At 38.1% G+C, this 25,271-nt stretch overlaps 1 protein-coding gene across 1 annotated transcript in view; it reads left to right on the top strand.

Moving 5' to 3' along the window:
* The window catches only part of HNMT (histamine N-methyltransferase), a 36,618-nt gene extending 12,927 nt beyond the window's left edge, over nucleotides 1-23,691 (top strand). Inside the window, exons 3-6 of the mRNA XM_059927121.1 lie at nucleotides 10,811-10,918; nucleotides 11,969-12,099; nucleotides 15,603-15,696; nucleotides 22,986-23,691. Of these exons, the coding sequence (XP_059783104.1) occupies nucleotides 10,811-10,918; nucleotides 11,969-12,099; nucleotides 15,603-15,696; nucleotides 22,986-23,341 (689 nt within the window). The 3' untranslated portion in view covers nucleotides 23,342-23,691. The remainder of the gene's footprint in view (nucleotides 1-10,810; nucleotides 10,919-11,968; nucleotides 12,100-15,602; nucleotides 15,697-22,985) is intronic.
* The last annotated feature ends 1,580 nt before the right edge of the window (nucleotides 23,692-25,271 follow it).

The following is a 25,271-nucleotide window of genomic DNA, read 5'->3' on the forward strand; positions in this document are numbered from 1 at the left end:
GTTACATTGAAGAAGCAGAGTTTCAACAGGACTTGTAGACATGCAGACGATTTTTGTCTGGATCCTAATTGCTTTATAACTTGACGTGAGTAAGAACTGTTCAACTTATGTGCAGCATGCTAGCACTTACTCCATAACTGGAAGGATATGGACCCTAGCCAATTATTAACCTGTAGGATTTAGGACTGTCTACTTCAGATACTTTGGGGCCTCAGATATAAAGGATTGTTAAAGGCATTCATAACTATGTTATTTTGAAAAAAATTATTCTCCATATATAAGTTTACCAAAATAGTTTACCTCGTTGTATTGTATTTAAAACTTTCAGTGAACATGAAAGTACTGTTAAAGACAGATACAGTACAGAATGGAGAGACGTGAACATAATGCTACAATACTGGAGCCACCGTCATTAAAACCAAAATAAACAAGATTGTTTTGGCTAATTCAATAAGGCCTGAAACAGGAAAATGGGGATAAAGAGCAGAGTGAAGACAAAGCTATCATTATCTGCAGATTAAATGACTGTATACTTAGAAAAGCAAATAAACTCAGTTGTATAGCCTTAAAATTAATAAGAATGCAGTAATGGCCTGATAAAGGTAAAATAGGAAGAAAGCAATACGGTAGATCCACATTTCTTTTTTGGTCAACATCTGAGTGTTTTTCATTTACAGTTTTGATTATTTTACAATGTACTAGAAAGTCTGTGGCATGTGGTTATGTGTAATTTTGCTGAAGGACAAGTTTGTATCTTCCCAGTTCTTGTGCCAGTTTGGGACACAGTCTCTTAGTCGGTGAATATGCTTCTACTTGACATACACTATTGAATACAACTTTGCAATTTAATACACACAGTCACGTAACCCTGGTGTAGGGTGTCTGCTGTCATCTTCATTTTATACATGGTGAACCTAATCATATATGCCACAAGGGGATTGGGGGTCCTAGAGATTGGGGTCAATGCCCAGGGTCTTCTGAGGCTTTGTCTCTATTAACAATAACAAACTGATAGAAATGGTAAAAAAATACTGGATGGCTGAGCTACTAATATATTCAGTACAAAATATAAGAAAACTATTTGAAGAAAAGTTCAAATTTTTACTGAGAACAATTTGAGAAGATTTAAAAAGCAAATATGCAATAGTGATGAGGTTACAGTGACATGAAAGCTTTCATGTACAAAAGGTAAGAGTTTGAAATGAAACGAAGTTTTCCTGAAAGTAGCGTGGCATTATATATCAAGAACAGTTCTGATATTCATCTATCGCACAAGGCCCTTGTGATGCTGGTTGTTAAAATACTGACATACTTGGTAAATAGCCAATTCCTGATGTCCCAACACAGCCCCTGCTGCTGCTTCAGCCTCTCCTCATAGATTCTGTATATCCTCCCCACCCACCCTGTACCTCAGCCCCCCATCTCCAAGGGTCCCAACAATTGGACTGGTCTTGCCTGCTCAGAAGGCCTCTAAGAATGTTCTTTAGTTCTTTAGCCTGCATCCTTTCTCAGCAGCTAGTGTCTGACACCTGTTTTTTTGTTTGTTTTGTTTTGTTTTATATCACCAAAGATCAAGGATCTCATTCTAATCATTAATTCTGGTTCTTGGAATTAATCTGCAAAAAGATTTTTGCCCAAAAATTCACGGTTCATTGTCAGATGCCTCAGAATAGCAAAAAAACTTAAAGCTAAGTATAACTATACATAAAAAACTATATATAAAAATGTATTTCTATGTATAAATACATATTCATATATATTTCCACATATAAATGCACACATTTATATATTTTTTTAGATATATACTTTTATTTATATTATATATAAAAGGTTAATAATGAAATTGATTATTCCACATATCCGTTTTTGAGAATACGAATAGCACTTTCAAATAAATTTTGATATATTCATGGTTTAACTCTCAAGTGGGAAAGTCAAAATAATTCATATACATAATAATCTCTCCTGGGTAAACTAAAGAAAATTATTTTCTCAAAGGGGAAAAAAACAACTTAGGAGAAAATAAACCAAAACATTATACCTTTGCTTTCTCCAGTAATGAGATATTTATTTTATTTTTACTTTACACTTCTATGTCTTGAGTTTTCTATAGTATTAATTTTACAGCCAGGGACAGGAAACATAAACCCAATTTAAATTATAATTTTATAGTTGATGAGAGATGATGGTAAAGAATAGACTCACTGACTTCTGACAGTTCCTTCAGCTGTTTGGCTGACGCCCAAAGCACTGTTCTGACACACGTTTTCATGACAATTTTCCTTTGGCTATTTCTGACTCACCAATAATAGTATTGCACCCATATGAATACTTTAAGAACAATCTCGCTTGCGTTGTAGCTTAGCAGAGCTTTTCTTCAGAGTCCGTCTGTTCTCCCATGGCTGCTGCGAGGACATGGTGGCCATGGTGATGAGAGTGAGGGTGATGTGGATCAAGAGGATGGTGGTTGTCGGCTCTCTGGTCCTTCAGGTCCTTGATGTTTTCTGTTGATTATTTCTTGCTTTTTTTTCCTACAAGGGCAACAGGCTCTCAGACTCTGCTCACACTAGGGCTGATAATTTTCCTCGGCAACATTTGTGTTTTAACCACTATTAATGTGGCGGGCCAATGGTGTAAGGGTCAGATGAGAGATTGTGAAGGTTAGGAGTGCGTAAGAACACGCATGCACGCTGATATTGATGAAATCACACCAACTACATGATTATCTTGGACTACCTTTGCCAGCTCAAGTAGCTTCATCTTATAAATCCTGTCTTTGGGCATGAAGAAGGTAGAAGAAAGTTGGTACTTTATTAAGGGTAATTCAATATGACTTATAAACATCATAATATGGTAGGTATAGAATTTACCTCTCTATGTATGTGCTGAAGTAGCAAATATCTTTATGTTTAAAATGTATAAATTGAAAGGTAAGGCAAAACGCAGTCTTTTTTGAGTTGTTTATCAAATATCTCTACACTTCAGTGCTCAGCACCCTTTGGGACATTTTCTCTATGTTTGTGTTTCATAGAACATTTTGGTAGCATGGCTTTTCTTCTGAAGTTGCAAAGCAATCAGGCAGTATTGTTCCTGGGCCAACAGCCAGGAGACACACGAGAGTAAATGGCAATGCCCTTCTGGCTCAGAATTTATATTTATAATCCCCTTCCTGTGACTCTCCAGCTATTTTAATATTCTACTCTTGTCTTTCCATACTGACAGAACTGCCTCCATACTGAGGCTCCCGGGGGGGGAGAGGGGGAGGGGGAGGGGGAGAGAGAGAGAGAGAGAGAGAGAGAGAGAGAGAGAGAGAGAGAGAGAGAGAGAGAGATTGAGAGAGAAAGGAAAGAGAAGGGATCTCGTCAAGAATCTTTTATCTTTTACACTACAGCTCAGAATCAGATTGTTCTTGTTCTGGTTGCAAACCCATAGCTGAAATTATTTTTCATCACTAAGCAGAGAGTTATCTGGGCAATTTTTCTCCCTAGAAACAATTTTTTTGTGCCTGATATTCTAGTAGAGGGAAAAAGGAAGATCGTAATCTTAATGCAACTGTAATATAATAAAATTTTTCCTGCTGATAATCTGAAGAATTCACATATATTTTTATATTAGAAATGAAGCAAGAATAGACGGAAATCAAATGGCTGGAGATAACTTGACCAGTCTTTAATCCTCCATTTTCTTGGCCTGGAGGATGTTCTTCTTTGGGGCAGCCCCAGGGTTCTCAAGCTGGGCTTTGTGTTTCATTGAATGTAGCTCAGTCAGAAAGACAAGCCATCATGAATACATGATGAGTGCTCTTTCACAGTGTCATTTTATTATGGAGCTGCCCATTTAGAAAGGCAAATCCTCATTTCCTTCTTTCCCAGTCTCCTTCAGCCTTCTCTTAAATGTCACCTTTTCCTGGAGGCTTACATGACAACCCAACTGAAAATCACAGAGCTTCCCCTCATGGCTTCCCCTAGCTAGTTTTTGCCTTGGTTTTCTCCATGGGACTTATCATCATCCATAACGGTTGGATGTTTTTGTCTATTTTATTCATTGCTGTATCTCCAATGATTAGAACCTAGCATTTAGTAGGTGCTTAAAAATATTTGTTGACTTAATGTATAATAACTTCAATTTATGTAATTATTACTATATATCATGAACTGTGGTAAATTATCTCCATATAATGCCTTTAACATTCAGCGTGACCCTGAAGAGTAGACCATATTATCCCTAATTTACAGATATGCAATTTAAAGGGCAGAGATATTAACAAATTTGCATAAGATATTTCTAGTGAATACAAAATTTGAGTTCAATTTTCTCTATAGCCTCTAACTTTTCCTTTTCATATATTTTTTTTTCCTTTTTAATCAAATGACCTCGGGTTTTAAGCAAAAAGGCAACATTCCTCTGCTATCTCATGAAATATATCCTTGAAGTTCAGGGAGTGGAGAAAAGTTGTCTGGAAGAGAATATCCCCACCTTTTCCCTGTTTTTGAACTTTTTAAGTTCCACTGTCAGAGGTTTCAATTATATGTCGCTCTTCAAATATAGGTATGATGCATTTAAAATATGGCCCATATGAAAGCAAGATATTATAACCACAAAAATATCTGACTGTGAAATTAAGTAAAACACTCAACTTAGGTCAGAAAGGAGACATGGGAAGTCATTCTATAGTTGCAGCTGATTTGAGGGATGGAGTAGTACAAAGGAAAGAGATTTGCAAGGAAGGAGATTTTAAAAATTTAGTTTTCATTTAACTTCCCAAATCAAAAAGTCAGGATAGAAAATAACACAGGAGTGAACAGAACAGAAAAAAAAAAACAAACACCCACAACCCAGCCTAATAGAAAAAAAACACAAAAAAACAACCCACAACCCAGCCTAATAGAAAATAATTTTTGATTCATGCTGACACATGTTTGGATTTTCCTAACTTTGCTCAAGCTCCACATATTGATCAACTGAGAAAATCAGTTACATCATCATAAAATGCCCAGACTCCAAAATCATTAATTTGGTTTGCTAGTCACAAAAGGGGGTGCGGGAGGGAAGGAAAGAAAAGAAAAAAAAAAAGAAGGATGGTATATTGGAAAGAGTTTGCTTAATCCCTATAATTTTTCCATTTGTCACAGGAAATTTTGCAGATTTTGTTCCAAAGCTTTAGGGGGAAACATGTAATAATAAGGCTTTAGTTAACTCAAACAACTGCTGGCCTAAAGGCTTCGGATGTCATCAGTAAGTAGTCTACAATTGCCAGAATTATGATCAAGCAATGCCTAAGGAGAGATCATATATGAAAGGAGACTGACTATAAAATGAATAAGTACTGCCTTATTCCTCTTAAATGTTGTTTTCTGGACCTGAAAGTTAAGATTTCCAGAAGGCTCTGCGATGCACAATAAAAGCAGCAGACTGCTGGCTTCCACGTTTCTTTTGTTTACCCCCGAATTTGTAGAGAATTTCTGAATTATTTGACTGATTCATTTCTAGTTTACTTTCCCCCATTCTTTTGGCATATTAGTTTGGCTTGGGTGCTCTTTAAAAGCCTTTACAGGGCACTTAATGTCTGATACTGGAACACATTCATAATGTTATGGCTCCTATTCAGAAGGATTCAGCCGAGAAAGAACAAATGATCTTCTTTCTTTCTTTTTTTTTTTCACTGTTTGAATCTCTTTACTGCTGGCTCATGGTACTATAGGGTCTGATAACCCCTCACATGCTTTTCAGTGATTAACGATCAACCTGCTCAGTTGCTTAATCTAGCATTTTAGAGTCCTTGATACTTTTTAACAAACTCATTGGAATCAAGCCTTTGCTAGTGAATAAAATAAGTGAATTAAAGCACTAATTCAGGATCAGGGAACACAAGGTTTTATCTGTGTTGCCAACTCCAGTCAAATAACTGGCAGCTTCTGTCTGATGGGTTCTGATGCTACTGCTAGGCTCTGTGAGAAAGACTACGAAGGTAGTTAGTGATGTGTGGAAGAGTTCATGCCTAAGAGTCAGTCAGATGAAGTGAGGCAGTGAGGGGAGAGACTTCCTGGCAGAGGAGAGAGCGCAGGCAAAATGTATGGAAGAGTCATGATGTCAATGGGGGGGCGAGGGGGAGAGCGCAGCCTAGAAATACAAGAAATTCAGGGTTCCTAGAGACAAGAGTTTCAAAATATGAAGTTGTGAGAGATGAGAATAAGAAAGCAGACAAGGTGGTCTGTGCTCAGTTAAGGAGTTTGGACTTAATCCAGTTGATTAGTCATTAGAAGGTTTTAACCTCAGAAATATTGGGCTTGCTTATTAGCTCAGGGTTTTAAATGGTTGTTGTAGTGATGGCTTTGAGGGAGACCAAGTTCAGCAGAGACAGGCTGAATTTTTAGGTTATTATTTTAGTATTCCAAGAGATAGGTAATTTGGGCCTAAACAAGGACATTGCTAGTATGGATGGAAAAGAGAAAGTAATGAAACATATAGCAGGAAAACTTACAGGTGGCCAGGGAGGGAAGATGAAGAAAAGAGCAAAGCTTGGATGTCTGGATGGAAAGTAAACAGTATAGGTGATGTATCAAGAAAATATTTGTAACTAAATTTATTTAGAACTGAATGCTAAATGTTTAGACTGTAATACTACAGAACATCCGAACTACCTCTCTACTGCCTCTCTTTTTTGGGGGAAAGAGGCTCATATAAATCATTTTTTAAAATGCATTTCTCTTATTTCTGAGTGATACAAGAATGCAAACTACATATGGTATGAGATCAAGGAATATATTGTCTTATGGGAGATCTCTCTCTCTCTCTCTCTCTCTCTCTATATATATATATATATATATATATATAATCTCACAATAAGAAATAATAGAGTCTGTTATAAATAACAAACATAACACAGAAAATAAGTGCCTTATGAGCATGGTGACATTGTTTATTGTCAAACCCAGGATACTTTTAAGAGTGAGAGTGGGAGGGAGTGAGTAAAAGGAGTAAAATTATTACAGTTTTTTAAAATATTTATTTATTGAACAAATTGTTTTTATTATATCAGTCAATTTATAAAACAGTTCTTTTATGTCATCAAAAAGTTTACAAATAACAAATGTTGGCAAGGATGTGGAGAAAAGGGAACCCTAGTACACTGTTGGTAGGAATGTAAATTGGTGCAGCCGCTATGGAAAACAGTATGGAGATTCCTCAAAAAACTAAAACTAGAACTATCAAATGATCCAGAAATTCTACTCCTGGGTATATAGCCAAAGAAAACAAAAACAATAATTCAAAAAGATACATGCACCCCAATGTTCACAGCAGTATTATTTACAATAGCCAAGATACGGAAGCAACCTAAGTGTTCATCAACAGTTGAATGGATAAATAAGATGTGATACATATATCACCATGGAATATTACTCAGCCATAAAAAAAGAATGAACTTCTGCCATTTGCAACAACATGGATGGACCTAGAGGGTATTTGTGCTAAGTGAAATAAGTCAGACAGAGAGAGACAAATATTTGGTTATCACCTATACGTGCAATCTAAAAAATAAAATGAAAGAATGAATATAACAAAACAGAAACAGACTCAAAGAGAACAAACTAGTGGTTACCAGTGGGGAGAGGAAAGGGGGGAGGAGCAAGATAGGCACAGGGGATTAAGAAGTACAAACTACTATGTATGAAGTAAATAAGCTATATTGTACAACAGCACAGGGAATATAGCCAATATTTTATAATAACTACATATGAAGTATAATCTATAAAAATTTTGATTCTGTTGTACACCTGAAAACTAATATAATATTGTAAATCAACTATATCTCAATACAAAAAACTTTAAAATATAGTTATTTTTAAAAAAGTATTTTCAAAAATAAAATTGCAGTGATAATATTTTGTTAAAAATTAAAGAAACTTAGGAAACAAAACCAGATGGGACATTAGCACCAGGAGCAAGTGCAACTGTCCCTGGCAAACAAGAAGTGTGGTCACCTGACTTATGGAGTCAGAACTGCATTTTATGTGCTACCCCCTGAGGAAATAATTTCATTATCTCCTCTTGTTGTTCATTCATTTCTGCTAGGGACCCAGCAGTGAATGCACAGAAGGTTCGTGTCCACACGTGCGCTCACGCTCTATAGAGGTTGTTACGTGAACCTATGGGTTCCGAGTCTCCACTGCAATTCTAGCACTGTGTCCTCTGTCATTGCCATAGGAGGCGGGACTGGGTGGCTCTATGGTAGAACATTCTGCAGGTTGGGAAAGGGACAAGATTGGAACGAGCCCTGGGGATGTGCTAGATACATTCTTCCATTTGGGTAGATCCCACTATCTGAATTTTAAATGTTGGATTTGGGAGCCTCAGAATTAATGATTTTTTTAATCTAAAATATAAGGCTAGGCGCATAGCACAGGGAGATCAGCTCGGTGCTTTGTGACCACCTAGAGGGGTGGGATAGGGAGGGTGGGAGGGAGGGAGACGCAAGAGGGAAGAGATATGGGGATATATGTATATATATAAAACTGATTCACTTTGATATAAAGCAGAAACTAACACACCATTGTAAAGCAGTTATACTCCAATGAAGATGTTAAAAAAATAATAATAGTAAAATCATTGCATGTTAATAGAAAAAATAAAATAAAATAAAATATATGGCTAGGCTGATAGAGGCAAGAACAAAACTTTTGGCCTCTGGGCCTTTGGGGCAAGCTGGAATCTATTTCTCATTAGCCCACAGATTTTCCTATCAACCTTTTGCCTTAGTTATCTTTTGTACCCTCCAAAAATAATTACTGTAGAGATAAACTTCCTATGTCCTTTTAGTATTTGGTGTTTTCCTATTTCTTAGTATGAAATTGTTAGAAAAACAAACACTTCAGAGTCAGACAAGTATGCCTTAAACTTTAGGCACATTAATGTCCCCTCAGTGTCAAATTACTCAAATCACCTTATCTAGTTGGGAACAATACTGTGGCGTTTGTGATAGCATTGTGGTCAGGATTAAGTGAGATGTTTCAAGTCAAGTGCCTAGCACAGTGTTTGACAAATAATAGGTGGCCAATAAATGACGGCTAGAATAATGATTAAGGAAGGACTAAAAGGTGTCAGGTTGGTGGGGCCGGCTTTGGAGAAAACTGTCACATAGGCTTCTTCATCCTCTGTTTCAGCTTCCTTCCCATATCTTCTCCCCCCTAATCCCCACTGTCTCCCATTACCAGTACTTGGGACTCTCATTATACCATTAGACGGCCCTCTTTCCCTAGCCCAGCATCTTTTGTTCCTGATTTATCTTCCTCATCTCCTTCTTTTCAGACCTCTCAGTCTTATGACCTATGCTTTTTTCGCCCGCCATATCTAACCTTGGAAAGGTTCTGTTAATGCCATTTATGCCAAAATGTTAAAGACTAATGTCATTTTCATATGCTAGTCTTGCCAGCACATAAGTCTGTTTTAGTGAAGGTCAACATCATAACTAAGAGAATAAAAGTGCAAACTTAATTTGGAGGCATCAGTAATAGGGAAAGAAGAGAGATTTTTAAAGAGAGGGACTCAATGATAACAATAAAAATAATGAACGGCTAACATTTATTAGGTGCCAACTCTATTTTGCACTGTGCTTTATATGCATTGCCTCATTTAATCCTCTCACCCAATAAATTATGTACTATTAATACTGCTGTTTTTCTGATGAGGAAAATGCACCTTGGAGAGATAAAGCAAATTTCCAAAGGTCATAATACCAAGTAAGCGAATCAGACAGGTTTGGAACTCAAGTCTATCCAACTTACCATCATCTTATCTCTCTTACATAGTCACCTGCAGACTAAATTTTCATCAGGGCAGGTATCTATTTGCTCCTCTTACCATCATTTGCTAGAGCCTAGTGTAGTGCCTGGTACATAGTAAGTAATCAATTAATCATTGGTGCATGAATTAATGCATAAATATCTATTCTGCCATAACTTCCTCTCCATTTACCTCTCTGGGATCACCTCTTGCATGGAGGCACTGCCTTGCCTAACATTGCAAAACTCTGAATTGCCAGTAGTCCCACATATACGATTCTGTTTCCTGACTTCCTGTCCTCTCTACCTGCAATTCCCACTTCCCCAGAAGGCCCTGGGCTAACTTCCACTTACCCTGTAACAAAGAGCTCAGGAGTGATCTGCCATGAAGCTTTCCCTCTCTCTGGCCTCTCCTCCTATCCTCCCCCTCGCTGTCTCCTTTCTCCTTCCCACCTTGGTCCAACCCAGCCAGGGTTCTTTCCATGTCTGTCTATACCACTAGACCATGGTGTTTTTGACGGCACATGTCTGATATACCTTTTTATCCTTTTTTATACCTGACATATTTTGTATTTGACATATTTTTTGTATGCATCTGGCCTAGCCTAATTTATCAATTCTTTGGCGTGTTTTTTTCATACTTAACATCTCTGAAATTGATATACATCTTCCCGTTGATGAAATCTTAAAATTATAATTGACGGTGTTTTTTCTGATTTAGGGATATAAAAAGAAGGGCTGTTTGCATCCTATAATGAAGGGCATCTTAGACTTACTGTAATATAATAATAGATATTAAATAAAGGCTATATGAATGAATGAATGAATAGCAATCATAGCCCTCCTCAAATCACATTATTATTCCTACTTACAACTTAGCTGTTCTGCATCGTAGACATTGTGGCAGGGCAACAGCTGAGTAGTATTCTTTATTTACGCTGGGCTTTCCTAGAGATAATAAACTCGTTCAGATTATTCTTAATCATTTCTTTCTGGACTGAGGTGATCTGTTCCCTATGCTTTTCTTCCAGGTGAAATTGATCTTCATATCCTCTCCAAAGTGCAGGCTCAATACCCAGGAGTTAGTATCAACAATGAAGTTGTTGAACCAAGTGCTGAACAAATCACCAAGTACAAAGGTACTTGTAATCCATGGTGCTGTATATCAAATTCTATTCTGAAAGGCCTGTCATCCCAAATGCATCCCTTCAATCATTAACAACATAGCTGCTGTGGTATGTTCTTTGTAAGCCTATTGAGAGAAGAACCTGATTAATTTGTTTTCTTGGCAGGAATGACTAAACATCTCAGAATATAAATAGTGATTAGAATCCCCCCCCCCTTTTTTTTTTTTTTTACTGACTCTCCATCCCTCCCCTGGTCATCAACTATTATTTTTGATATTTATTCTTAGAGACAGAGTCATTAATTCATTCAGAGGTATTTAAACAGAATCCCTGCCCTTAAAGAGCTTACGTTTCATTGCTTACAGCAGGAATCAGGAAACTTTTCTTTAAAAAGGGCCAAATAGTAAGTATTTTAGACTTAGAAGGCCACATGGTCTCTGTCACAACTAATCAGCTCTGCCACTGAAGCCCAAAAGCAGCCATAGACAATACATACACTAATGAGTGTGGGTATGTTGCAATAAAACTTTATAAACACTAAAATTTGAATTTTATATCATTTTTACCTATCATGAAGTATTATTCTTCTTTTGATTTTGTTCACCCATTTAAAAGTGTAATGGCACAAGATATGAAAGAAGCATGAAATCAGAAAGTAGTGTACATTTTTAGCTTGCAGTCTATTTAAAAATAGGTGGTGGGAAGATACGGCCCATGCCATGGTTTGCTGATTCCTGAGTTACAGAATCATATCACCTGTCTTACATCAATTTTCCATTGATAAAATTCACCAGTTGATTTCCCATTAACACTGAGATAATAGTACCTATGTCTGATCAGGATTCTCATAATTATTTCTTATTGACTCCATTCTCTAATTTTATTTAACACTAATGGAAAAACTAGGATGAACTCCTTGGTCTTCTGGAGATTTATAAAGAAGAAAAATGTGCTTTATATCTGTTATGTATATAACACTGATTGCATTACAATTCTAAATGGAAATGGGTTCCGAATTTGCAGTTAAAACTGATGGTGTGCCACCTTTTCTCCGTATTTTAGAGCTTGTAGCCAAGACATCAAACCTCGAGAACATAAAGTTTACTTGGCATAAGGAGACATCATCTGAATATCAAAATAGAATGATGGAGAAAAAAGAACTTCAGAAGTGGGACTTTATTCATATGATTCAGGTAAGAAATATTTATTGTTATATACTCTCAGAAGAAAGATTTTTCAGAAATATTTCAGAGTACCTAATATTTTAACTTTAAAAAGAAAAATGAAAATCTGATTTCTGATTTTACAAGTGACCATTATCTGTCCAAATTGAAGTTAAAGATGTTGACAATACTAAGAGATTCTCTGTAACATTTAAAAAGCCAGTTTTCTCTATGCAAAATACCCCCATAGTTACTGATTTTTTTTCAATGCTGGCTTAACTTTTGTGGGATTGAAAGTTCATAGATAGTAGAGTGTAACACATCCTAACACAATTCTCCAGTAACTCTAATGGTCTGGATGGACCAACATCCCAGAGTTTTTCTGAATCCTCTTGCTTTTGCCTTCTTTTGATGACCTGGCTCGTGTGCACATGACAGAAGGGCAGGCTAGGTGATTTCTCAGGTCAACAAAGTGTTACTGACATTAGTCAGTCATTAAATAGGAATTTATTTCCATGGTCCAGCACTGATAGTGTATTTCCTAGAAATACGATAGTGTATTTCTTGGAAAGGGGGAGACAATTCAGTAGGTGGTATGGGGACATACTTCCAGAGGTCACTAACGTATCTGGATAGCATATAGGTGTATAGGCTTTGGGTGTTGGCTACCATTAGAAGATGTGTATATTTTAGAAATACCATGATAAACAACAAGATGCTTTTTGCTTTCTATAGTCCACAAGCACAGTCATCCCACAGGAATAAAGTTTTTAAAATCATAGGAAGAAATGACTCCAAGATCAGCATACCCAGGCAATCCTACATCTTTGCTTTCTTAGCGGACAAAATCTTTTACCTATAAGGGAGTGCTTAACATTGCTCAGCAAACCAATGTTTCTCTACTAGACTTACTTTCCCACCTTCTCATACAGCTGGCCCTTGAACAACACAGGTTCGAACTGCGTGGGTCCACTTATATGTGGATTTTTTCAATAATAAATGCTACATGACTGGATGCAGAACCCCAGAAACAGAGAAACTGCATATAGGGAGGGCCAACTCTATGTTACGTGTGAATATTTGCGCACAGAGTGTTGATGCCCCTAACCCCTGCCTTGTTCAAGGGTCACCTGTATAACTATTTCATACCTCCCTCTGTCTCCTTACACCTCCTGTAATCCCTCCCCCACCACTCATTTCCAACTGATGACCTCACTTCCCATTCTGTGGCAGAAAGAGAAACCATCAGGTAGAAAATCATCTTTCACTCTCCAAATTTACAAACATAGCTGCACCTGTATGCGCCATGTCTTTCTTTCCTCTTATTACAAAAGCCTCCCTTTATCAAAAGCCAATCCCTCCACATATGCTCCAGATCCCATTCTTATAAAATTCTTATATAATGTTGCAGCTTCAGAGATCATTCTCCAGTTTCTCTCAAAAGCTCCACGTTTGTTCTTTCTTTCTTTTATTTATTTATTTATTTTAACCCATTTCTTTAAATATCTCAGTGTTTGAAGAGTGTTGGCTTTTAAAACACAGTAATTAGGAATGGATTAGTGCTTATATTTAGCGACAGTTAATAGACACTATCATTTTTTTTATTATTATTTATTTATTTATTTTATTTTTTTTAATCTGTGTTGGGTCTTCATTGCTGTGCGAGGGCTTTCTCCAGTTGCGGCGAGCGGGGGCCACTCTTCATCGCGGTGCGCAGGCCTCTCACTATCGCGGCCTCTCTTGTTGCGGAGCACAGGCTCCAGACGCGCAGGCTCAGTAGTTGTGGCTCACGGGCCCAGTCGCTCCGCGGCATGTGGGATCCTCCCAGACCAGGGCTCGAACCCGTGTCCCCCGCATTGGCAGGCAGACTCTCAACCACTGCGCCACCAGGGAAGCCCTGTTCTTTCTTTCTTATAGCAACTCTGCTTCCTTTGCATTACTGCTCTGTTCCTCTCCATCTACTCTGCATTTTTCTGTGCTATTTCTCTTTTCATTGCTCCTAACAGTCCTAGCGTTCTCATGACATCCTTCAACTTAATATTCATAATCAACTGCAGAGATTCTATGTCTATTAGATCAAATTTCAGAGCACCTGCTATGACCCACCTCCTCTTTTCAGCCAGGTCATGTCACGGACTGTTAGCCATCCTGTGGATTAGCTGCATCTGGGTGCCTGTCTATGCATGGTCCCTGTGATGAACAGCATGGAGTGACACGATACTAAATATGGCCCGTGATACTGCACAAGCCGTGTGCAGCTCCGTTGTATTGCGTTCATTTGTGTGAGAGGGGCATAGCTTAGGTTGCTTTTGCTTTATGCAATAAATTCTATCATGGCATCTACATAAAACATTGAATTCTTGTTTAAGAGAGCTGAAGATGAGACGTTAAGAAGTGTCTCTGGGGGTAGATTCCAGGGATGTAAGTCCTTAGGGAAAACTTTCTACTGCCAATGTTTAATTCCAAGCTCTATCTGTGTTGGGTGGAAAGACCTCTCCCTGCACTTCACCAGAGATGGTTCAGTTATTAAAAACGGGTGGGCTTACTTCACTCTGGGTCAGAAAGAGAAAAACAGATACTGTATGCTAACACATATATATGGAATCTAAAAAAAAAAAAAAAAAAGCTACTGATGAACCTAGTTGCAGGGCAGGAATAAAGAGGTAGACATAGAGAATGGTGTTGAGGACACGGGGTGGGAGGGCAAAGCTGGGGCGAAGTGAGAGTAGCATCGACATACATACACTACCGAATGTAAAATAGTTGGCTGGTGGGAAGCAGCCGCATAGCACAGGGAGATCGGCTGGGTGCTTTGTGACCACCTAGAGGGGTGGGATAGGGAGGATGGGAGGGAGGGGATATGGGGACATATGTATGCGTATGGCTGATTCGCTTTGTTGTGCAACAGAAACTAACACGGTATTGTGAAGCAATTATACTTCAATTTAAAAAAAAAAAAAAGGGTGGGCTGACTCCTAGCACCCTGGGACCATGCATGTAACTTTAGGCTTTATCCAGTCCATTTCCCTAGAGAATCTGTCAACATCAAAGCCTGTCACATTTTCCATGATTTTAAAAAAAGCATCTGTGAGCCTATGGTGAAGCTAGTGCAAAGGGCTTAATTTTAAAGCAACGCTCCATGAAATGGAATGTTTTTACGGTTCCAGCACCATTTTTGCCCAGAACTACTAAAACTCACAAAATATAGAGTGAGCATTAGAATTCACTGCCCCCATGTGGAATGCAGACTGTCTCGAGCTATAAATGTCTGTGTTAATGAAGCCAGAAAGAGTAAAGTTTAAGCTGTTTGACTCTAGTTGAGTAAATACCATAGTTTCCCCTCTCCCCAAATATTTTCTCACACTATTATTCTATCTCTATATGTAACATCGTTAATTTTTAAATTTCTTAAGTGTTTTGTTGAATAAAAATCCACTCAACTTGAACATCAAACCTTCTAGTGAGTATTCAGTCCAAGCAACAAAGACGTTGACATAGTAAAGCATCTCGTTTCTCTCTTCCTTCATTTCTAGATGCTGTATTATGTAAAAGACATCCCAGCCACCCTGAAATTCTTCCATAGTCTCTTAGCTACCAGTGCTAAGATTCTCATTGCTGTTGTGTCCGGTAAGTTATTTTCCTTCAGCCTGAATTTTAAAACAGTGATAGCGCATGGATGGATGTGTTTGAAGGCAGCTGGTATATTTCATCTTCATTATGAAATTCTTGATTTGGCTTCTGATCAGGGTCAATTAATTAACACAGTATTAGGAAAGTCCTTCACAACAGCTTTCAATTTAGGAGTTCCAGTGGAATTAAATGTCTGTTTACTTCTTTCTCTCGGGAAAATATATCCTTGTTGTCTCTATATAAAAAATATTCATTTAACATACAGCAGATACAACTGATAGGAATGTTTTTAACGAGACTAAAAATAGTAAATATATCTATTTACCTCCTTTTTGTCCCTGGAATGTCTCTTTCTCTTCTGTGATGTTTATTAATAAATATCAATAAAATAAAGGTTTAAATATTTGGGACACTATCATATTTGATTAATTTGCATTTCTAGAGCCATTATCAATGTTGTTCATTTAGGTTTTCTCAAATAACTATCAAAAATAGTTCACTTGTTTTGTTTTGTCGTGTTATTTTCCAAAGAAGGCATTTGATCATGTCATGTTGTTTCCAGTGATACAATAAGTACCACACGGAGAACATAAGTAAACAGATCAGCAAATGAAACACTGACATTGCTGCATTCATTAATTCATTACTTCTTTCATTCAGCAGCCTTTGTGGATTGTCCACACACTGCTAGGCAGGTTCACTCCCCGTACACAGCAGCCTCTATCTGCCTCAGCTTATACCAGACCCTGTACTCAGAAACCATAGGTCACAAAATTCATTTATTTTTTTTTTCTTTATAAATGTATTTATTTATTTATTTTTGGCTGCATTGGGTCTTCGTTGCTGGCCGTGGGCTTTCTCTAATTGCTACGAGCGGGGGCTACTCTTCGCTGTGGTGCGCGGGCTTCAGTAGTTGTGGCGCCGGAGCTCAGTAGTTGTGGCTCACGGGCTCTAGAGCGCAGGCTCAGTAGTTGTGGTGCATGGGCTTAGTTGCTCCCCAGCATGTAGGATCTTCCCGAACCAGGGCTCGAACCCGTGTCCCCTGCATTGGCAGGCGGATTCTCAACCACTGTGCCACCAGGGAAGTCCCCAAGTATTCTTAAATATGAGGAATGGCTTTAAGGATGGCAAACACAGCTGTTGCCTATAATCCTGGGTTTGAACTCTTGTGGGAGTTTGGCAAATGAGAGTTCCTGTACACAACCTCTTCTCTAAGGGAACATTTGATATACTATTTTTATCTCAGTTTAGTGAAAAATACTCATTTGTGTGGGAGAGTTCTATCTTACCATTTAGAAGGGCTTCTGTAAACTGGATGTTTCCCACCAACCTCTCTCTAAATTAGGACACTTGGGTAAAGCACTCTGTACTGCATTTAGGAATGCAGAAGTAAATTTAGTTATCAACACTGAGGGCAGTCTATTCTTGATAATCTGTATCAATAATAAAGAAACAGTGTTGCAGGCAGAAATAGCAATTCATCCAGTAGTCATATATGTTTGATTTAAGGATATATTTCATATCAAATGCAGATCCACTGTTATATATATTTCGTTTATGCTTAAATATTTTCAGAAGTCAAGTATTTGAGTGTCAGAAGGCAGCTCTCTATGAGTATATGCCTACCAATAAGAAAAAGCCAGCCTAAGGTTTAGAAAGTGGCATGAGCAGTCTACAAGCAACTGAGAATGGACTAAGTGCCCTTATGGATACAGTATTCTGCTGGCTACATCATGAATACGTTAATAGAATCCATGGTTTATTGGCATCAGGATATGTGCAAACCACAACAGGCCCAGTGAAATGCAGGAAGATACATAAAATCAAGAATGCTCAGGCACTTCCTAGCTGTGTGAACTTGGTCTGTGAGTCTTAGTTCATGCAAGGCCTATTTCCAGATAATCATACCTACATAATATGGCAACTATGCATACATGTAGTTCACATGTACTATGTCTATATACATTCATGGGGGAAAAAATCAAAGAAAGGGAGTAAAAGCTCAAAAACCAGTTAGCTTCCATAAAAAAAGGTATTTTGAGTCAAAACTTATTCCTTCTGTAGTTTGACGGTGGAGATGTTTTACTAACTTTTTCAGCACACAGCTTACAATTTTTCATTACTGCGCACAGCGTGGGAGGCAGGTATCCCAAAGAGGAAAACACTGGTAACACACAACCCTCTTAACTCCCGTGCTTTTCCTAAGATACCAGCTCCTCACTTCCCCCTTCTACCCCTCTTATTTGTTACCTAGAGCAGTTTAACTCCCTTTTGCTCTGCCTCTCTGACCTAGATAAACCTGTGCACCTATAAACCCATCTTAACAACAGTATATTTCTCTGAGATAAATTCTGTTGGGCCCTCGGTGTACGGAAGTGCCTATGGGCTTCTTTTGTAAAAATAGCAAGAACTGCTTTGTCGCATTCATAAAACGGATACAAATATATGGGTCAACTTTCAGGAAAATAGAGCATGGTCAATTTCCAACAGTGAAAACAAAGTTAATCACAAGAACTTTCTAATCAGATTTGTTTTATATCGTTGTCAATTAACACGTATTGAATTGATCCACATTTTTATTAGTCACTTTTTCATTTGATGATATCACTGCAAATCCCTATCTGCCAGACCAGTCGGTGGATAGCAGGCAAGTTTGGGAAAGCTCCCCAGGTCATCTGAGGTGCCTGATCAACTTCCTACCTTACCGCTGTAGAAAAACCATTACCCTAAACTACTTTCTCAGCCCCAACTATAATTCTTGAAACCCCATTCTTCATACTTGCCCAAAGAAAACATTCCTTAAACTTGAATATTACCCTAAAACTTGAAACACCTGCACCAAAATGGTTCACACTAGGCTCTGTTTTTATCACATTTGTTGCAGTCACTTTCTAAATGGAATTTGCTTCATAATTACCCAGAAGTGAAGAAGCCTGTTTGTGTATTTCCTTTCTTTCGGGGCAATATTGTCATCCATAGCCTCACTGCAACACAGCAAACTGAGTACTTGATGCCGACAGAGTCGGGCAAGCTTAGAACTAGTCACTAAGTTAAATTCCTAAGAACACTCATCAAGCCAGTATCTCACCTAAGCACATAATGGTATGTCTGGATTAACATCTTGCTCTAAAAGGTCATCTTAAATATGCCCCACAGCTAAGGCTCCTGCCCGTCCATCCGAGTCAGACACTGACCTGTTACTGAACTGATGCGCTCTCTCTCTGCATAAACTAAATTATTCAGTTATTTGAGCACCATATGGACACCCATTTTTTTTGCAATTTATTAGATTCTAAGATAATGAAATACGGGGTCAGTTTCTAGATTTAATTATGCAGGGCACCTAGCTTGGTTAAGGTGACAGATGTATTCAGCATATTCAAACAGAGCCTACACTCTTGGTCCCAAGTTGGCTGCATAGGATAGTCGTGTAGATTTGGTTCATTCAGCTTTTGTTGAGCTCCTCTAGTTGGTCACTGCTAGGCTCTGGGGTTGCAAAGATGACTGTTACTCCTCTACCTTTGAAAGGCTCCTAATCTAATGGAGGATTCAGACATGTACATACTTTCAAAAAGGTGCTAATTTCTGATCAGAGGCAGATAGGGAGTTTAAGGAGAGTTCCTGGAGAGCAGAAGGCTCTGCCTCTTATCTCTAGTTCCAGATCTTTGCAAAACCCTTGGCACCTAGAAGAAGACACCCAGTGAATGTGTTTGAATTGAACTGAATAATTGTTTATTATTTCTGCCTTATACGATCCCAACTACAACTAGTTCTGAATGTCCATTCAGAAAAAGATACCATGTTTTAGCTAACATGATAGGCATGGAATCAGAAAATACAGAAAGTTCTGGAGATTTGAAGATGGATTTAATGAACAGGAATAAAAGACTCAATAAAGAAGATACACATACTCACAGGCACACAGTGCACACCAATAGGCAGACAAAAGCAATGAAGGGTAGGCAAGTGAAACTAATTAGGAAAAGGAAGAGAAATTGAAATCAGAATTAAATGACAGTATTTTTCTGGTCAGCCCGTTTGAATACATGCTGCTGGAGGGAACAGAGGCTTTCCTCTGGTTCCCAAGTATCCATTAAAGAGTTAGCCCAGCTCAGTAAATATTTATTTATTTATAACAAACAGAAGTTCCTGATTATAATGATAAACGATTTGATTTGGGGATGAAAAAAAAGAGAAATAAGAAGAGGTGGATTTTTGAAATGAGGAGTATCCCACACTAAAATAATGTTAGTGGCATGTTTTTCTCCAAATGTAGTAGCCAGGCTTTCGTTGAGAGAGTTGCTAATTAAAATGCAACTTATCTGGTTACAGGAGATTAGCCAGGAGATCAGTGACATTTTCTGTCCTGCCCTCTCCTTATCTAAGGAAGGAGGCAAATCATGGTGTGTTATTTTTAATACGGGGTGGGGGGGTGAGGGACCTGGTTTATATCATGTTGAAAACAAAAGTAACACCATATGTTGTGCCCACCGGGAGCCATTATGATAATGTATCAGTCAGAAAGTTTCTAATTGCTCAGCTCAGAAATGGCACTGAGTCACAGAACACTGACACCAGCAAATTCTCCGCAATTAGTGTTTGGTTCTTTTTTCTCTGCCAGGGTGAATGATAACAGAGCCTTTCCTCAACCACTGAAATATTTATTTTCTTGTAGTCTTGTTTGCAGGCAAATTCTTATTTAGACAGTCACTGTCTTTGAAATGAAAGATTTTTGTAGTACATGCTCATGACTCTCTTTTTTTTTTTCACTGAACTGAGGTTTTATTTTTTTCTGCTTCATTCCAATTCCACCTTCTTCTAGAGCTTATCCTGTAGTTATCATTCCCTCTTCTGAAATGTTAGTGGAACATCAATTATCTAGGCTATTTATTTATTTATTATTTACCATTTTCTGCCTTGGTTATTCTCTTTTGTTGAGTTAAATCAGGAGACTTTAGCCAAGCCCATGCATGAGGCCAACGCCCTATAATTATATGCAGAATTGTGTGGCTATATAGTGTTTGTATAGTTTTCTGGAGAGTCCGATTACTTTCATTACATCATAAAGGAGCTTTCGGAACCAAAATAGTTCACGCCTTTGAAATCTTAACTTTTAATCCTGGAAACTCATTGAGTTGTAAGTTCTCTCTTATATTGCTTTGGCCAAGTCCAACTTAATTTCATAAAACTTCAGCAGTGTTTACTATGTGCCAGTCATGGTTCTAAGTGCCTTACTTTATTAACTTGGTGAATCCTTGGAACAATCCTATGAAGATATTCTATTATTATCCCTGATTTATAGATGACAAAACTGAGGCACAGGTTCATAAAGCTAGTAAGAGGAAAAGCCAGGCTTCACACTCAGAAAGTCAGGCTTTAGAGACCACTCTTAATTGCTGCACATATCCACTATCTCTGTAATAGCCCAGTATTAGATGCGTATGTTAGAAAGTCCATAAATAGCTGTTCTTTTGTTTTGATTTATTAGTATTATTACAGATTTCTGAACAGCAAATTTGTCTTTTCACATTCTCAAGATTACAACCAGTGGAAATACATTATCAAAGTAATTCCATATAATATTCATTTATTTTGTAAGTACTTATTACACATCTGCCATGTGCTTACCACTGAGCAATGATTCACTTCAAATATCTCATTTAATACTTGCAGTTGCATTTGAGGTAATCTCTATCTTATAGATGAGAAAACTGAGCTTCTGAGAAACTAAATACCAAACCTCATCTCATTCATGAAGTGTCAGAACGGTCCAACCTATCTCTCCCACAGATGCTGTATCTCTTAGCTTCTACACTGGGCCAGGTTTTCAATTAAATACAACATACACTGCTAATATATCTTCTAAAGCTGGGGGCAAAATTTTTAGGACTCAACCGAGCTGTTGCAGTGCAAGGCAGCATCCTGTAATTGTACAGACATGAGAGGCTACCCCATCTTTGGTTGGGGTAAACTATCATTGTATTTGCTGTGCTCTTTCTTTCTATTTCAATTTTTACTCTTAGACCCTTTCCTCTGAACCAGACTAACATAAACAACTGCCTTCCTCCTATCACCACATGAATGTCCAACGGGTATCTCAACCTTATGTTTCCAAAACCAGATGCCTGATAACACATTTAAAAATGTTCCTCCCTCATTCTTCCCATTTCCAATTATGGCAATTCTCTCTTTTCAGATGCTTGGGCCAAACCGACTGGGGTCATCACTGATTCTTTTCTTTCTTTCACTATCCAAATTATTATTGTTAACAATATCCAAATCATTGGCAAATGGCACTGGATCTAGGAGTGTAATATATAAAAAATTCAACCACTTCTCATCACCTCCAATCTTGCTGGTGCAACGTAACATCATCTAGCACCCAGATTATTGCAGTAGCTTTCTTACTGTCCTTCCTGCTCTGTCCTTACGCCCCTATAGTCTATTCTCAATAGAGAATAGCCCATCTGTGTGGCCAGAGTGACCTTATGAAAATGCAAATCAGGTTAAGTCACTCTAATATTGTGTTGTCCAATATGGAAGCCACAGTTGGCTACTGAAAGTGAAATGAATTAAGATGAAGTAACACTTAAAATTCACTTCCTTAGTCACACTAGCCACAGTTCACATGTTCCATAACCATAAAGTGGTTAGTGGCTACGATACTGGGCAATGCAAATATGGAACATGTCCAAGAGTCCAGAAAGTTCTATTAGACCACACTACAACAGCTTCTCATCTTTTTCCATACGATTTAGCACCCAATCTACTCCTCACCATCGCCCATACAACCTCCTCTCCTTCCATGCTCCCCTCTGTTCACTCAATTCCAATCTCACTGGCTTCCTGGCTAGTTCTTAACATGCCAAGCCTGTTCCTGCTTCAGGTCCTTTGCAGTTGCTCTTCTCTCTACCTGGAGTAATCTCCTCTCTGATATCTGTGTGGCTTGCTGTCATGTCTCTGCTCAAATGTCACATTATTAGAGAGACTGTCTGCGACCACCTGATATAAAACAGCAACCCATCCAACTCTTCGATCCCCCTTATTCCTTGCTCTGATTTGTTTTTCATTAGCACTCTGCACCATCTGATATATGATTTATTTACTTATTTATTTAACTTTCTCTCCTCCCACCCCCTTCACTCCTTGAACTGAGCTACACAAAGGCAAGAATTTCTTTTTTTTTAAATTGACTGCTCTAGTCCAAGCATCTAGTGTACTGGTTGGCAGAGTAGGTAAAGGAAACGAAGAATAACTGAAAGCATGAATTTTGTTCTGTTGCACAGGAACCAGTAGCTGGAACAAGCTGTGGAAAAAGTACGGATCTCACTTACACCGGGATGAGCTCTGCCAGTATGTCACGTCATCTGACCTCATGCAGATGCTGGACAAGATGGGGATTAAGTATGAGTGTTATGACCTTCTGTCCACCATGGACATATCTGACTGTTTTATTGACGGCAATGAAAATGGAGACCTGCTTTGGGATTTTTTGACAGAAACCCGCAACTTTAGTACAACAGCACCACCTGATCTCAAAGCAGAAATTATGAAAGATCTGCAAGAGCCTGAATTCAGTGTAAAGAAAGAGGGAAAGGTCCTTTTCAATAACAGTCTGAGTTTCATAGTGGTTGAGGCATAAATATCCACCATGAGAATGTATTCAAAAGCTATAGTTTGAACAATTTTGATCATTCACTTATTTGTGTATTAAAATTATAAATATATCTCATAACATAAACAGAGCATTTTCTCTGATATGTAAAATCTAGAAAATCCCAAGATATTCTTGGACTTCCATGTGGAATCATATATGACACTGCTGGTCTTATCCCATCCCTTCTATCGGTAAAGAGACTACATGCTGTCTACATACCACATAATCTGGAAAAATGAGACAACTAAGTTTCACGGGCTTTACTGACAATAAAATCCTTTCCATTTGTTGATTATAATGGAATTTCTGGGAATACTAATAAAATATGTGCTATGGATTTTTTTTTTTAAATTTATTTATTTATTTATTTATGGCTGTGTTGGGTCTTCGTTTCTGTGTGAGGGCTTTCTCTAGCTGCGGCAAGCGGGGGCCACTCTTCATCGCGGTGCGCGGGCCTCTCACTATCGCGGCTTCTCTTGTTGCGGAGCACAGGCTCCAGACGTGCAGGCTCAGCAATTGTGGCTCACGGGCCCAGTTGCTCCGCGGCATGTGGGATCTTCCCAGACCAGGGCTCGAACCCGTGTCCCCCGCATTGGCAGGCAGACTCCCAACCACTGCGCCACCAGGGAAGCCCTGTGCTATGGATTTTTAAAATACTAGTAAAGTATATGCTTATTGATACCTTGGACATTAAGAAAGCATATGTTTATTGATTTTTCCCCTTCTGTGAAGAAGTATTTCTCTATGTGCATTTGTTTATTGTAGTTTCTTATTTTTATTGATTACTCTAATTAACTTAGTCATGTGTTGTCAATTCCTCCCACTTTGCCTTCTCTTTTAATTTTGTCTATGATTTTGTAGTGTTTTGTTTGTTTTCTGCCATACTGAAGTTTTTCTACTTTATTCAGTCAAACTTAGTTTTTTCCTTTTTTAATTCTGGACTTCTGACACATTTTAAAAGGCCTCCTAAAACCAAGGTTTTAGAATATTAACATATTTAATCATAATAATTTTATAATTTCACTGTAAAAAAATCTTTGATATGTTTGAAGTTTACATAAGTATCAAGAGTGAGTTGAGAACAAGCTGATTTTCTTCAAAAAGAAAACCATCTATATCAACACAATTGACAAAAAAAAAAAAAAAAAAACCCACTGACTTAAAATACACCTTTTATCATTCACTAAATTTCTAGAAAACACTTGAGTCTATTTCAGTACTCCATCATCCCTATGCCCCTCTTTCTAAGATCTCCTCTAAGATCAAGAATCATCCTTAGGGCTTCCCTGGTGGCACAGTGGTTAAGAATCCACCTGCCAATGCAGGTGACACGGGTTCGAGCCCTGGTCTGGGAGGATCCCACATGCCACGGAGAAGCTGGGCCCGTGTGCTACAGCTGCTGAGCCTGCACTCTGGAGCCTGTGAGCCACAACTACTGAAGCCCGCGCGCCTGGAGCCTGTGCTCTGCAGCAGGAGAAGCCACCGCAACGAAGAGTAGGCCCCGCTCGCCACAACTAGAGAAAGCCCGCTCGCAGCAACAAAGACCCATCACAGCCAAAAATAAAATAAAATAAATATATTTTTAAAAAAATTATCTTTAACAGTAGTATTTCAGAGGATTTTTGAAAAGTTTTTGATAATCTTTACATTATCTTTAATAATAAACAGCTGTCATTCTTAAAAAAACAGCACACCTCTTAAGTAGTTAAGCAATTTTATAATTAATAAATACATATATTTTAAAAAGTAAGTAAATAATTACTACTCCCTGTTAGAAACAGAACAAAAGTAAGGTTTTACTAAAGAGGTCACGGACCCTGATTCACCAGTGATGAAGCCTTCAACATAGTATGATATTCACTCTTTCACATCACAGAGCTACCACTTAATGCTGTGGTACAGTCACTTAAAAAGG

The sequence above is a fragment of the Balaenoptera ricei genome, chromosome 7, assembly GCF_028023285.1.
Source record: "Balaenoptera ricei isolate mBalRic1 chromosome 7, mBalRic1.hap2, whole genome shotgun sequence".
NCBI lineage: Eukaryota > Metazoa > Chordata > Mammalia > Artiodactyla > Balaenopteridae > Balaenoptera > Balaenoptera ricei.